At 49.4% G+C, this 14,250-nt stretch overlaps 1 protein-coding gene across 9 annotated transcripts in view; it reads right to left on the reverse strand.

Annotated features, from left to right (window-relative positions):
- The window catches only part of LOC129015264 (protein N-terminal asparagine amidohydrolase-like), a 36,154-nt gene extending 23,488 nt beyond the window's left edge, over positions 1-12,666 (reverse strand). For 6 of the 9 annotated variants that reach the window (XR_010124318.1, XR_010124320.1, XR_010124319.1 and 3 more), the window contains exons 1-5: positions 12,520-12,666; positions 4,859-4,961; positions 4,717-4,782; positions 4,305-4,413; positions 1,189-1,262 (exon numbers count right to left, since the gene is read on the reverse strand). Coding sequence is in view for 6 of the 9 variants with exons in the window: in XM_063654505.1 (XP_063510575.1) it covers positions 1,189-1,262; positions 4,305-4,413; positions 4,717-4,782; positions 4,859-4,961; positions 12,520-12,600 (433 nt within the window). In the remaining 3 variants the exon portion in view is untranslated. The remainder of the gene's footprint in view (positions 1-1,188; positions 1,263-4,304; positions 4,414-4,716; positions 4,783-4,858; positions 4,962-12,519) is intronic. The other 3 variants (XM_063654506.1, XM_063654508.1, XM_063654509.1) reach the window with 3 other exon arrangements.
- Between the last annotated feature and the right edge of the window lie 1,584 nt (positions 12,667-14,250).

Here is a 14,250-nt window from a genome sequence, read left to right on the forward strand (position 1 = left end):
AAGTGCTGGGATTACAGGCATGAGGCACTGCACCCGGCCTAATTTTTGTAATTTTAGTAGAGACAGGGTTTCACCATGTTGCCCAGGCTGGTGTTGAACTCCTGACCCTAGGTGATCCACCTGCCTTGGCCTCCCAAAGTGCTGGGATTACAGGCATGAGCCACCATGCCCGGCCGGATATGAACCTTTTTTAAGAGTTAAGTCATGGCGAGACCCTGTCTCCACAAAAAATTTAAAAATCAGCTGGGCATGGTGGCATGCACCTAGTCACAGCTACTTGGGAGGCTGAGGAGGGAGGATCACTTGAGCCCAGTAGGTTGACACTGCAGTGAGCCATGATGGCGCCACTGCACTACAGCCTGGGCGGCAGAGTGAGGCCTTCAGTCATGATGCCAAATTGCTTCCCAGACAGGCTGTACCATCATATGAGTAAGCTTACTTCATGGCCTGGTGGTTAGTCAACACACGACAATGTTGTTTTTGTTTCTTTCTTTTTTGAAAATATTTGCAAATTTAGGCCAAGTGTGGTGACTCACACCTGTAATCCCAGCACTTTGAGAGGCCAAGGCAGGTGCATCAAGAGATCAGAAGTTCACGACCAGCCTGGCCAACATGGTGAAACCCCATTTCTACCAAAAATACAAAAATTAGGTGGGTGTGGTGGCGCACGCCTGTGATCCCAGCTACTCAGGAGAGTGAGGCAAGAGAATTGCTTGAACCCAGGAGGCAGAGCTTGCAGTGAGCCGAGATCATGCTACTGCACTCCAGCCTGGGCAACAGAGCAAGACTCCACCCCTGAAAAAAAAAAAAAGAAAAAAAGAAAAAAAAATTTGCTAATAGGGAAAAAATGGTATCATCAGTGTTTTAATTTTCTGCAGATTAAAATGGACATTTTTGCCAGGAGGGAGGGTGGCTCTGTTTTCACACAATTCAGAGCACTTACTATTTTGGAATGTGTTCACTGCTGTTTTAGTAGAAAATCTTATCCCCAGCCCTGCTACCCCTACACATGAGCTCCACGCATTCAGTCTTTCTGTGAAATTCCAAGCTGGGCAGTCTGTTTCTCTGTGCTGCTCCAAGTGGGTGTGCCCTTCTCAGGTTTTGTACCAGTTGGGATTTTTAACCCAAGCAAATATGGGTACATATTTATGTCCAATTTGGGGGAAAGAAAAAAAACAATGAACTTACTAAGAAGTTGATGAGTGAGTTTTTGTGACAACTGCCTGTCGTCACTGAAGCCTCCAACGAGGTGCACTTCCAGCCTGGCAAAGAGATGAGACAGGGGTCAGAGGCCAGAAGAAGACACCGGTGCGTGCGCTGGTCTCACTTTGAACTTTCATTCTCAGTTTCCATGAACACTTGCTCTACAGCAGAGCTTCAGGTCATCTTCGTGCCACCGCAAAAGAAAGTATCGGCAGCACACTGCCAAGGCCAGTGGCGAGCTTCTGGGGACCCTGCCCAGGGGCCCTGATGACTGAGGGAATCCGTATCTGAACACAAATGTGATGCCGCCTCCATGCACCAGTGGGGAGCTTTGCTCTAGAAGAGCACAGGCACAAGACAGGTGCAGTGGCTCACACCTGTAATCCTAGCACTTTGGGAGGCTGAGGTGGGCGGATCACTTGAGGTTAGGAGTTCGAGACCAGCCTGGCCAACAGGGTAAAACCCCATCTCTACTAAAAATACAAAAATTAGGCCGGGGGCAGTGGCTCACGCCTGTAATCCCAGCACTTTGGGAGGCTGAGGCGGGCAGATTGCTTGAGCTCAGGAGTTTGCAACCAGCCTGGGCAACAAGGTAAAACTGCATCTCTACTAAAATACAAAAAAAAAAATTAGCTGGGCATTATGGCATGCGCCTGTAGTCCCAGCTACTTGGGAGGCTGAGGCAGGAGAACTGCTTCACCCTGGGAGGCAGAGGTTGCAGTGAGTCAAGATCGTGCTACTGCACTCCAGCTTAGACTACAGAGTAAGACTCCATCTCAAAAAAAAAAAAAAAAAAAAGAAATTAGCCAGGCATGGTGGCGCACCTGTAATCCCAGCTACTTGGGAGGCTGAGGCAGGAGAATTGCTTGAACCTGGGAGGCAGAGGTTGCAGTGAGCCGAGATCACGCCACTGCACTCCAGCTCTGGGCAATCGAGCAAGACTCCATCTCAGGGGGAAAAAATAAATAAGTAAGTTGGGTGTGGTGGTGGGCGTCTGTAATCCCAGCTACTCGGGAGGCTGAGGCAGAAGAATCACTTGAACCCAGGAGGCAGAGGCTGCAGTGAGCCAAGACTGCATCACTGTATGCCAGCCTGGGCGACAGAGCCAGACTCTGTCTCAAAAAAAAAAAAAAAAAAAAAAATGGTTTGGGGCCAGGTGTGCTGGCATACACCTCTATTCCCAGCTACTTGGGAGGCAGAGGTGGAAGGATTGCTTGAGCCCAGAAGTTTGAGACTAGCCTGGATGACAGGGTGAAACCCTGGCTCTAAAACAAATTTAAAAAAAAAAAAAAAGATTGGGCAACTGCCTGTTGGCAGCCCTCCTTAGGAGTCACACTGCGCATTAGCACAGTGAAGCTCTTGAGAAGTCCTGCGATTGAAAAATCCAACTAACTTTCTTGAACCCAGTGTTTCCCACACTCAGCTACTAACCCCCTTTTCCACAGCCCGTCAACTGGGCGAATTCACACTCGGCAAAGTGTTGCCAGACTTCACGCTGCCTTCTCAGACACAAAATCTTCCTAAGGGATGAACCAGAACCTTGGATGTACCTAACACAGGGCACAGCCTCAAGGGGCCTCATAATAAACTCCAAGTAGTAGTAGTAAGGAGAGCTGTGGCCACCACGGCTGTGCTTGCCACTGGGCCACCAGGTTTGCCTCTGACTCCCTGAGCGATCGCAGTTCTACAACAGAGCAGGAAGAGCTGACAGGCACGTTCTGAGAACCATGAAGCAGAGTGTGTGGCAACATAATGGCATCGATTATGTCCCCCTGCGGGGGCCAAGATGACAGGAAAATGAAAATACCATTTTGGGCCTGCACGGGTCACATGTCCATGAAGCCAGCCCAGCCTCGGCACAGACCGCAGAGGGAGAATTTAGAATCGATCGGTATTGACTGGCAAATCTCTCCCAGAGAACTCTCTCTTTCCTTTTTTGACTCCTAGGATTGTTAAGCCTTTGTATATGATGGGAATAGTTCACTCAATGGCTGCCTTAGACTTCAAATAAAATGAGAGCAATGCCTGCCAGGTCTACACAAAGACAGAGCAAGGAGAGGGGACAGGTGTGTGAACAGTGGTCTTGACAGCAGGCCTGTGTCATCAGCCTCCACTTAGCTCCTGTGTGCTCCAGCACATTGAGCCTCAGTGCCGGTCTCTGTCAAATGGAGGCAGCAGATACTTTACTGCAGTGAGAGAGGATGAGGTGCTGTGGGGGCACCCAGGCTAGAGGCCGCTTCTTATCCAGCAATCCTTGGGGAAACTACCAATCTGCTGGAATTTAAAACTATACCCCTCAGCTGGGAGGATCACTTGAGCCCAAGAGTTTAAGACCGGCCTGGGCAACTTGGCAAAACCCTATCTCTACAGAAAAAAAAAAACAACTAGCTGGGTATGGTGGTGTACACCTGTGGTCCCAGCTACTTGGGAGGCTGAGGTGGGAGAATCACCTGAGTCCGCAAAGTCAAGGCTGCAGTAAGCTGAGATCACACAACTGCGCTCCAGACAGGGCGACACAGCCAGACCCTATCTCAACAACAAAAAGAGAACAAGAAAAAAAAACTACATGCCTCGCCCCCTAGCGGTCCCCACATCTTCCTGGCCTGGTTTTCTCCACAGCCCCGCCTCACCACCCAACACCCCATCTTGTGTACAGTCTCTCGGCTTCGGAATACAAACATCTTGGGCCGGGCTTTCTGTCTAGTCTTCACTGCTGTGTCCCTAGAAACTACAAGGTGTAGGTGAGAGGAAGCATTTAACAAGCAACTGCGGGAGGAATGACTGCATGAAGAGCTACCACACCTGGGGGAGAGCAAAACGACGTGAAAATCGCAAACTCGACGTTCCTGAGGCGACATCAAGTTCAAAGTCAAGCCTTCCATCTCAAATCCAGCACGGACTCCTTGCCTGTGCCCAACACCCACTCATTCACTCAACCACTGCTCACGCAGTGCCCACGTCGTGCCAGGTTCTGTTCCAGGGGAACGAGGCAGACACGACGGCGGTGGCATCCTGTGTTCCCCTAACAGCTTCCACGGCCACGTCCTGTATGCAACGGTTCCAAGATCTCAATTCACCTATGAGAGCAGCGTGGATCTCACCTTCCACATTGAGCGTGGTCAGAAAAGGATTTTATGGAGTTCATGATCAAGGGGACCTCAGCTTTGGTGTCGGTTCCGTCACAATGTGTCAAGCAGGTGGCCCCATTACCTGAAGAACAAGGGTGAAAGGACTCAAGTTATTCCTGATGGGAGTGCAGTGCGCAGGCCGAGACTCCGCCTGTCCCTCCGGACCGCCTCGTCTTTGAATATCCTGTAGGGGAAAAACGGAAAGGTCTGTGCTGCCCAGCCAACCCATTCTGACCAGGACACCAGGGAGACACCATGCAGACCAGAAAAAAGGTAAGCGGAGTCCGCTTCCAACAAGACACCAGGAAACTCAACGTGAGAAATTCAATGCTCCCAAAGGTTGGGTCAGTTTAAGTAATGGTTTCCTTCACCTCTCTCATCATACCTGTGTGCCTCAGGACCACAATGTGACAAGTAGTGGCATCATCAGAACCCAGAATGGAGATGGAGCCTGTTTAAAAAAGAAATAAAATAAAATATCCAACAGCCTTTTGGGATAACGCCCAATTCACTGCTTCCTAACCTACCATCCTTTGGGGAGGTCACTGCAAGCTCTGTTTGCTGAACATAGAGAAGGCCCTGGGGTCCCACTTGTTGAACACACTGACCTCTGAGAAGTCTGGCTCTTTCCTGTTTAATTAAAAAAAAATAAAACAGTGATGTAAATTAGTGAGGATGGAAAAACTAAAGATGTGGAGAGAGCCAAAGCGGGCTCTGCGTGGGCAGCACGCTAGTGTGTGGGGAGTGTGTCAGTGGACAGAGAGGCTCAAAGAAAAAGGCAGCAGCCACGGTCATTCAGAACAATGCAGAGAAAACGATGAGGTTCTGCGCGGTGGTTTTTTTAACCTATGAAATCAGATGTCATAGTAACCTATGAAATGAGATGCAAAAACCCTTTATTATAGTTTGTTTTTTGTTGTTGTTGTTGTTGTTGTTGTTTTTAAAGAGACAGGGCCTCACTATGTCTCCCAGGCTGGTCTTGAACTCCTGGGCTCAAGCAATCTTCCTGCCTTGGCCTCCCAAAGTGCTGGGATTACAGGCATGACCCACCACACCCAGCTATCACAGTTCTTTACTAAAGAGTGTGAGACTCTTAACAATTTTACCATTGTAAAGAGAATCAGATTACACAGGAATAGTGGATGGATGGCTCTGAAATCACATCCCCTCTTTTTTATTTTCTGAGACAGTCTCTCACTCTGTCACCAAAGCTGATGTATAGTGGTACAATTTCAACTCACTGCAGCCTCCACCTCCCAGGCTCAAGCGATCCTACCACCTTAGCCTCGCAAATAGCTGGGACTACAGGCCTGCACCACCACACCCGGCTGATTTTTATACTTTTTGTAGTGACGAGGTCTCCCTATGCTCCCCAGGCTGGTCTCAAACTCCTGGGGTCAAGCAATCCACCCACCCCGGCCTCCCAAAGTGCTGGGAGTACAGGCGCACACCGCCACACCTGGCTGATTTTTATACTTTTTGTAGAGATGGGGCCTGCCTATGCTGCCCAGGCTGGTCTCAAACTCTTGGACTCAAGTGATCCACCCACCTTGGCCTCCTACAGTGCTGGGATTACAGGCATAAGCCACCATACCTGGCCTCCGCTTTTTTACCTTAGTCCCTAACCTAGTAATTTCACTTCTGGAAATCTGTCCTAAGGAAATAACTCAAAATATGTTCATCCCTGTGTTATTTCTTTTATCTTTTTTTTTTTTTTTTTTTTTGAGACAGAGTCTCGTTCTGTTGCCCAGGCTGGAGTGCAGTGGCGTAATCTCAGTTCACTGCCATCTCCACCTCCCAGGTTCAAGCGATTCTCATGCCTCAGCCTCCCCAGTAGCTGGGATTACAGGCGTGTGCCACCATGCCCGGCTTTTCGTATTTTTAGTAGAAACTGGGTTTCACTATGTTGGCCACACTGGTATCAAACTCCTGGCCTCAAGTGATCTGCCTGCCTTGGCCTCCCAAGGTGCTGGGATTATAGCATGAGCCACCGTGCCCAGCCCCCTGTGTAATTTGTAATGGCAAAAAGCTGGGAGCAACAATGGAAAAGGTAAGTACATTAGGCACAGAACCAAGTCACAACCACTAACTGCACCGTCGTGAGAAATGAAAACTATGGGAAAAAGAGTTTTGAAATGCTAATTGCAAAGCAAAATACAAAAGTACAAAAAATGTTTTAAAGAGCTATAAATGTGCCGTTAATACAACAATGATTAAATGCTTATCCCCATAGAGAAAAATACTGGAAGGAAATTTCACCAATACAAGCATGGCTGTGCCAAAAGAGCAAACATGAGTGATTTCCTGTGGCTGTTGTCCTCTCTTCTCAATGTTCTACCACACAGTTATTATTAGAATACAAGAACAAAATGGATAAGGCAAATTTATGAAAGGTATGTTAATACTAAGTGTCAATAATCTGAGTATTTGTACAAACTTATTTAGTAAGCTTGTAAAAAAAATTAAGTGGTTAAAAATTCAGTGGTTATTTAACAAAAACTTTTTCAAAAATGTTAAATTGATACAACACTACAATGTATCATAATTTCCTTCTTACTTGCAACAAACTCCTGGATGAACAAAATCTTCCTCAAATGTCTAGACAACGTATGTATGTATGTATTGTCTACACGGGAAGACAGTTTTGCAGTCTTAGTCTTCTATCAGCTTCTTGCCATTTCGCATGACTGGTGCTAATTTAGGTTAGTGCTCCCTTAATAAAACATAAGAGCAGCTGGGTGCGATGGCTCCCAACTGTAATTCCAGCACTTTGGGAGGCTGAGGAGGGAGGACTGCTTGAGCCTAAGAGTTCAAAACCAGCCTGGGCAACAAGGAAGATCCTGTCTCTACAAAAATTACAAAAATTAGCTGGGTGTGGTGGCATGTGCCTGTAGTTCAGCTACTCTGGAGGCTCAGGTAGGAGGAACACTTGCAGCCAGGAGGTGGAGGCTGCAGTGAGCCATGATTGCACCACTGTACTCCAGCCTGGGTGACAGACCAAGACCCTGCCTCAAAAAAAAAAAAAAAAAAAAAAATTAAAATTAAACTAAAAGAAGAGATGCAATAAACATAATGATCAGCTTGATTACTTACATGGTGTTTTCTTCTGTTTATAAACTTCCATTAACTGGAAGCAAGGTATCAATGAAAATGAGACAAGCCCCTTAATTTAAGAAACAAACTAAAGATTAAATGAACTGCAGTGTAAAATTAGATGGGCAAGACAGCCTTGCTTGCTCCAGAAGTCAATGAGAAACAGGTGTGACTGCTCTAAAACTCAGAACACCTCTACAGGTGAAAGCCTCTCATTTTCATTCCACATCTTACCTCACCTTAGTTCAGAATAACAGGGGAGAATTCAGAATTCCCTCTTGATTACTCCTGAGATACTTACCTTCTGCTTTGTTCTTTGAGGGAAGGGAAGAGAAGGGAGGGCGCAAAGGCGAATTTTTAACACTCATGTTCACAATTGGGTCACCACTCAAAAGCAAAGCTATTTGTGAGAAATTAATTACTGCTTTCACAAAGACCAAAAATCATGTCTCTCTTCAACACAGCTCCTATGATTTCCCAAAGAAATAAAAGCAAAAATTATAAGAGAGAATGCCAGAAAACTAAAACAGCAGACTGCTTTGCTCTATCTTTTAATTTCTTTTTTTAGACAGGGTCTTACTGTCTCCCAGGCTGGAGTGCAGCGGCGAGATCGTGGCTCACTGCAGCCTCTGGCCTCAAGCAATCCTCCCACCTCAGCCTCCCAAGGAGCTGGGAACTACAGGCGTGAGCCAACACACCTGGCTAATTTTTGTATTGTTTGGAGAGATGGGGTCTCCCTGTATTGCCCGGGCTGGTCTCGAACTCCTGGGTTCATGTGATCCTCCTGCTTCAGCCTCCTTTGCAGTAGCTGGAACCACAGGCGCACGCCACCCCACTTGTGCTAGGATTATAGGCATGAGCCACTGTGCCCAGCCTCTACTTTATTTTTAATTTTTTTTTTTCACAGACAAGGCCTCACTCTGTTGCCCAGGCTGAAGTGCTGTGGCCGGATCATAGCTCACTGCAACCTCAAACTCCTGGGCTCAAGCAATCCTCCCACCTCAGCATCCTTTGCAGTAGCTGGAACCACAGGCGCACGCCACCACACTTGGCTAATTTTTGCTCTTTTAAGTAGTGAAAAGAGTTTAGCCAAACTTCCTTTCTTTGGAAAAACACACAGTCCTACTTTATAAATTCATATGCAAGTAGTCCCACTTTTCTTAACTTCTAATATTCTCTAGATACTAATATTTGCTTTAAAAAAAAAACTTTTCCCTCAGTCCCTCATCCCCATTTCCCAATTCCTATTCAATGGCAGTATTCTCTTAACCCAGTGACCGGCAGATTTTCTGAAAAAGGCCAGACAGGAAATATTTGGGGTTCTGCAAGGCCGCAGTCTCTGTCACAATTGCTCTACTCTGCTGTTATGAAGTGAAAGCAGCCATAGACAATACAGATGTGGCTGTGTTCCAATAAAACTTTATTTATAGGTGACACCGAAGTTTTAATTTCAACACCATTTCCCACGTTACAAAATACTATTTTGATTTTTCTCAACCTTTGAGAAATATAAAGACCATTCTTGGCCTATAGGCTATACATAAGCAGGGTCCGGCCCATGAGCGGTGGCTTGTTGACCTGTGTCTTAGCCAATCACCTAGCTGTGACCTGGGGGATGATCATGTGACCCTCACGCCTGCTGTCCTGTTTGTCAATTCTTCCTTTACAAACAGGAGAGGGGCATGAAAATGATTTGTGAACTGTAAAGCACAATGCTATATAAGAAATTATGAGGCCCAACACAGTGGCTAGCGCCTGTAATCCCAGCACTTTGGAGGCTGAGGCGGGAGGATCACTTGAGGTCAGGAGTTTCAGACCAGCCTGGCCAACATGTTGAAGCCCCATCTCTACTAAAAATACAAAAATTAGCCGGGCATGGTGGCGGATGTCTGTAATCCCAGATACTCAGGAGGCTGAGGCAGGAGAATCGCTTGAACCTGGGAGGCAGAGGTTGCAGTGAGCCAAGATCACGCCATTGCATTCCAGCCTGGGTGACAGAGCAAGGCTCCATCTCTCAAAAAATAAATAAATAATAGAAGCAGGAACTAAGCTACGCTGCGAGCATCTTGTAGACTCTGTGGAACTATATTACCCAAGATGTTGCAGGACTGGTTACCGAGTACCCAGTGACTGGTTAAGAGTGACTAAGGGAGGGCACAGCTCTGGCCAAAGGAACTCTATGCAGGGATGGCCACCGTCTATATTCACACTGTCTCATTAGTAGCCATGCCGTCTGCTCAGCACTTGAAATGTGGCTACTGCAACTGAGGAACTGAGTTTTCAATTGTATCTAATTGTAATTGATTTTTAATTTAAATCCTAAGTAACCACATGGCTCGTGGCTACTGTACTGAATAGCGCAGCTCCAGGGTCAAGGGCAGGCTGCCAGGGTTCCAATCCTGGCTTCACCACTCCCAGGATGTGGGGCCTGGGGCCAGTTTCCCAGCCTCTCTGTGCCTCACAGTCCTCATCTGTAAAATGGGAATAGCAGTAACTCTTGCTGTGGTGCTTGGCAGCTTCCACTGTATTACTGTTATTGTTGTTATTTGCTAGTCGTAGCTACACACAGGCTTCTAACTGTTGGTACTCCATACTCAGAACACATCGTTACATGAAAAACACACTATAATGTATAATGTATAGCAACATATAGTAAGCTATCATTTTTTTAAAAAAAGTAAAGTATATACAAAGAAAAACCTTCATTAGGACTTTCACCAAACTGAAGAATGGTCGTAGTCATACATTTTTTTTTCTTTTCTGTATTATTATATTTTGCTTTCCTACAAAGAGGACACCCTGCTTTATTATATAAAAATAATCCAGGCCGGGTGGAGTGGCTCACACCGGTAATCCTAGCACTTCGGGAGGCCGAGACGGGCAGATCACTTGAGGTCAGGAGTTCAAGACCAGCCTGGCCAACACGGTGAAACCCCGTCTCTACCAAAAATAAAAAAATTAGCTGGGCGTGGTGGCATACACCTGTAATCCCAGCTACTTGGGAGGCTGAGGCATGAGAATCGCTTGAACCTTGGGAGACGGAGGTTGCAGTGAGCTGAGATTGCACCACAGCACTCCAGCCTGGGCAACAGAGCAAAACTAAGTCTCAAAAAAAAACAAAAACAAAAACACCCCAACCTTTAATGTCTCCCTGTTGCTAAGTAGGTGAAAGGTCCATCTAAGCCCCTTGGTCATTTGGTCATCTGGGTACAATCCACCCCTGTAGCTTTACTTTCCATGCTTCCCCTCCTCACCCTGGCTGCTCTGGAGAAACTGGCCAGGCCACCCACCCACTGGGCCCTTCCCCTCCTGCCTGCCGCGCCCCAGGCGGCTTGCCCAGCTGCGATGCCCTCACCCTTCTTCTCCTTTTCAAATCTCTCTCGTGCCTGCATCCTTCTTCACTTACACTGCCGCAAATCAAAGTGATCGCCCCCTTCCAAAGTTCCTGTAACACAAACTGGTCCCCAGTACATAGCCTTTCTAGGACAAATCTTCTTAAATAGGCCAAAACCTTCCTCCGAGAGGAGCAGCCCCAATGTGTCACCAAATCCCCCTCCACACTTAAGTGTGCAGCCCAAGACACCCATCTAACTTTCCATCACGGACATTTTCAAACAGACATAAAAGTAGAGCATCCCCTAAATTCTTCAGGCGGCTGAAATTATTTTTCCTTGGTGAGTCCTACTCTCGACTTCGCTAGTTAACAGGACAGTAACACAATGCAAGGATAAAGTGACACGCCACCACGCCTAGCTCGGTGCATGTTGGCTAACAGACGATGGTCGGTCCTGAAATGCAAGCTGAGAATCACACAGAGCTGTCTGCCTTCTCCCCGTCAGTAAGTCCTTGTCACCCTTCAGAACACGTTCAGGGATCATTTTGTGCCATTTATGCAACAAATCTTTACTGAGCGCCAATTCTATGCCAGGGACCGTCCTACACTCTGAGGATACAAAAGTGAGGACACTACTCTTATCTGCCTTCAGGAGGCTTACATTCTGGGGACAGATCAAATAGAGAACAAACAAGCAAACAAAATAATCAGAAACTGTACAGCTGTGACAGATGAAACCTCTAAATGCCTTCCCCAACCCAACACACTTGGTCAGGTTCTTGTGCTTCCCATTCAGAGTGAAAGGGGATGCTTTTTCTTTATGGCGCTTAACAGTTTTATAGTATCTGAGTCTTCTTCATCAGAAACCATTCTCCCTTCTAGACTACAAACACTTCGAGGGCAGGGACAGTGATCAGTACGGTGCCCAACAGATATTAGGGGCTCGATATTTGACTCTCAAATCAACGAAATGATTGATTCCCCTTTAACAGGATCTATGGCAAGTAGGACGTTTGCCCCCTGTCGCCACGCCCCGCTCTTTTTAAAACCTGAGAACCCCCTTGCCGACAGTCCCTGCAGAAGCGTGGACAAGAGTTCAGAGATCTATTTGAGCACAAAAGCAGAAAAAACAAAAACAAAACCCGTGCATCAGGGCGTGGTCCTGTGGCCCAGCTGCGGAAAGCAGGGCTCTCTCTTGCGGCTAAAAATAACTCGGCGCCCTACGCTCCGGGGGTAGGGGAGAGAGAAGAGGAAGGACTGGGGGTCCCCGCCAAGATCCCCCAGGCCAAACGCTCTCCGAAGCCCACCCTGGAATAACCTCCTGCTCCACGCGGACGCAGGGACAAAGCAACGTTCACCGCAGGCTGCGGGTCCCCGAAGGCGGGCGGCCATATTTGCCTAAACGGACAGAGCCCTCTGGGGGCTGCAGCCGCCCCGTCTGGGAATGGGGGTCCCGGCGTGTCCCCGAGCCGCAGTGCTGTGCGACCTTGGGCAAGTCACCTAACCTCTCTGGGCCCCCGTCCCCTCCCCTGTCAGACAGTGGCCTCCGCGGCAGCCTGCTGAAGTCTAAAGAAGGCAAAAACTCCCGCACCCCTCAAGGGGAAGACGCGAGCCGACGGCCGGGGCTCCGGATGTGCCAACAGGGCTAAGTTTCAAGTCTGTGTCGCGTGAGGCGGGCAGCGGTGGGGTGAGGAGGGCGCTCGCCCGCCCTGCAGCTTCCCCTCGGGCCCGCCCCGAAGCCCCGCGCCGCGCCCCACTCACCTCCAAAGGCGGATGGGATCGGAGGAGGTTCCCGGCTGACTGCTGCAGCCTCACCCGCCGCCCCTCGGCTAGCAGCGGCATAGCGGAGGCGGCCGCCCAGGCAGGCCCTGGGAGGAGGCGGCTCCTGCCCCTGCAGCCCCGGGCCGCCCGCCGCCCCCGCCGCCCCCGCCGCCCCCGCCGCCCCCGCCGCCCCCGCCGCCCCCGCCGCCCCCGCCGCCCCCGCCGCCCCCGCCGCCCCCGCCCCTCGGGCCGCGCGTCCCCGCCCCTCGGGCCGCGCGTCCCCGCCCCTCGGGCCGCGCGTCCCCGCCCCTCGGGCCGCGCGTCCCCGCCCCTCGGGCCGCGCGTCCCCGCCCCTCGGGCCGCGCGTCCCCGCCCCTCGGGCCGCGCGTCCCCGCCCCTCGGGCCGCGCGTCCCGCCTCGTCCGGCCCCGCCCCACCGCGGGCGCTGCCGGGAAGTGGAGTCCAGGCGGAGGCGGAGCTGGCCGAAGAGACTGGAGAAATCCAGGACAGGGTCGCAAGGCCTCACGGGAAATGTAGTCCAAAGACAGGAATCGGCCCCGGAAGCAGCGCGCGGCCCGCCTCCTCCGCAAGGGGCGCTGGGAAGGGTAGTCCCAAAAGCGTGGGAGTGAAGGAGCGGGGAAAGGGGAGCGGCCAGGGAGCAGCTGCACCAGCCAAGAGATCCTCCAGGCGAGTTCCCTGGGTGGGTTCTGGCTCCGACTGCTGCGCTTTAGGTCATTGCTCCACGCTTCCCAGGTGTGCGACCTTCCACAGGCTTGAGTTTGGGACCCTGCTGTGCAGCTCGGTAGGATTGCATTCAATGAGTAATAATAAACCTAATCAGGCGGGCACGGTGGCTCACGCCTGTAATCCCAGCACTTTGGGGGGCCGAGGCAGGAGGATCGCTTGAGGCCAGGAGTTCGAGACCAGCCTGGGCAACCTAGTGAGACCCACCCTCCCCCATACCCTCATCTCTGCCAAAAATTTAAAAATTAACTGGGCATGGTGGCATGCACCTGTAATCCCAGCCACTCTGTAGGCTGAGGCGGGAGGCTCTCTTGACCCCAGGAGTGGGAGGCTGCAATGAGCTATGTTTGGGCACTGCAGAGGAAGACTCTGTTTCTAAAAATAATAATAAAAATAAATGTAAATGGTCTTAAACTGAGAAAATATATCCTGAACTGTGCTAGCCCCACGTACTAAAGAGATCATCGATTAACACGTCGTGATTGGAATCCAATAGGCCACTCACAGGTGGGCTGGGAACCGTGGGGGAAGGATTTGCGGATACTGACTGCAGAGCCCTTAATCTGAGGACAGGTCCCCAAGGTGAGAGGCGTCTCACCGTGGAGCTCTCTTCTAAAACTTGGAAATATTGCTCAAATTCATCCGACTCTGCAGCACATTAACAAAAAGTAATTTTACAAAAGATACAGAGGAGCCACATGATAGAGCAGAAACTTTATTAGAATTTTATCATCCGTATTCATCGTCTTCTTTCATAAATCTCCCCCTCAGCTTACACACCCCGTTCAACAAAAATACCAGGAAATTTACTACAGTAAAGAAGTGACTGTAGAAGATGGTGTTCCCATCGCCAGGTTACCCAACTTCTCACCCAAAATAACTCTATTTCTAGCTACCAGGAAATTATTTCTCTGTATTATTACACCTACATTTCTCATTTGTCCTCACAAATGTAGGAGCTACTATCAACACCTCATTTGTCATTTGT

The sequence above is a fragment of the Pongo pygmaeus genome, chromosome 18 (assembly GCF_028885625.2).
Source record: "Pongo pygmaeus isolate AG05252 chromosome 18, NHGRI_mPonPyg2-v2.0_pri, whole genome shotgun sequence".
NCBI lineage: Eukaryota > Metazoa > Chordata > Mammalia > Primates > Hominidae > Pongo > Pongo pygmaeus.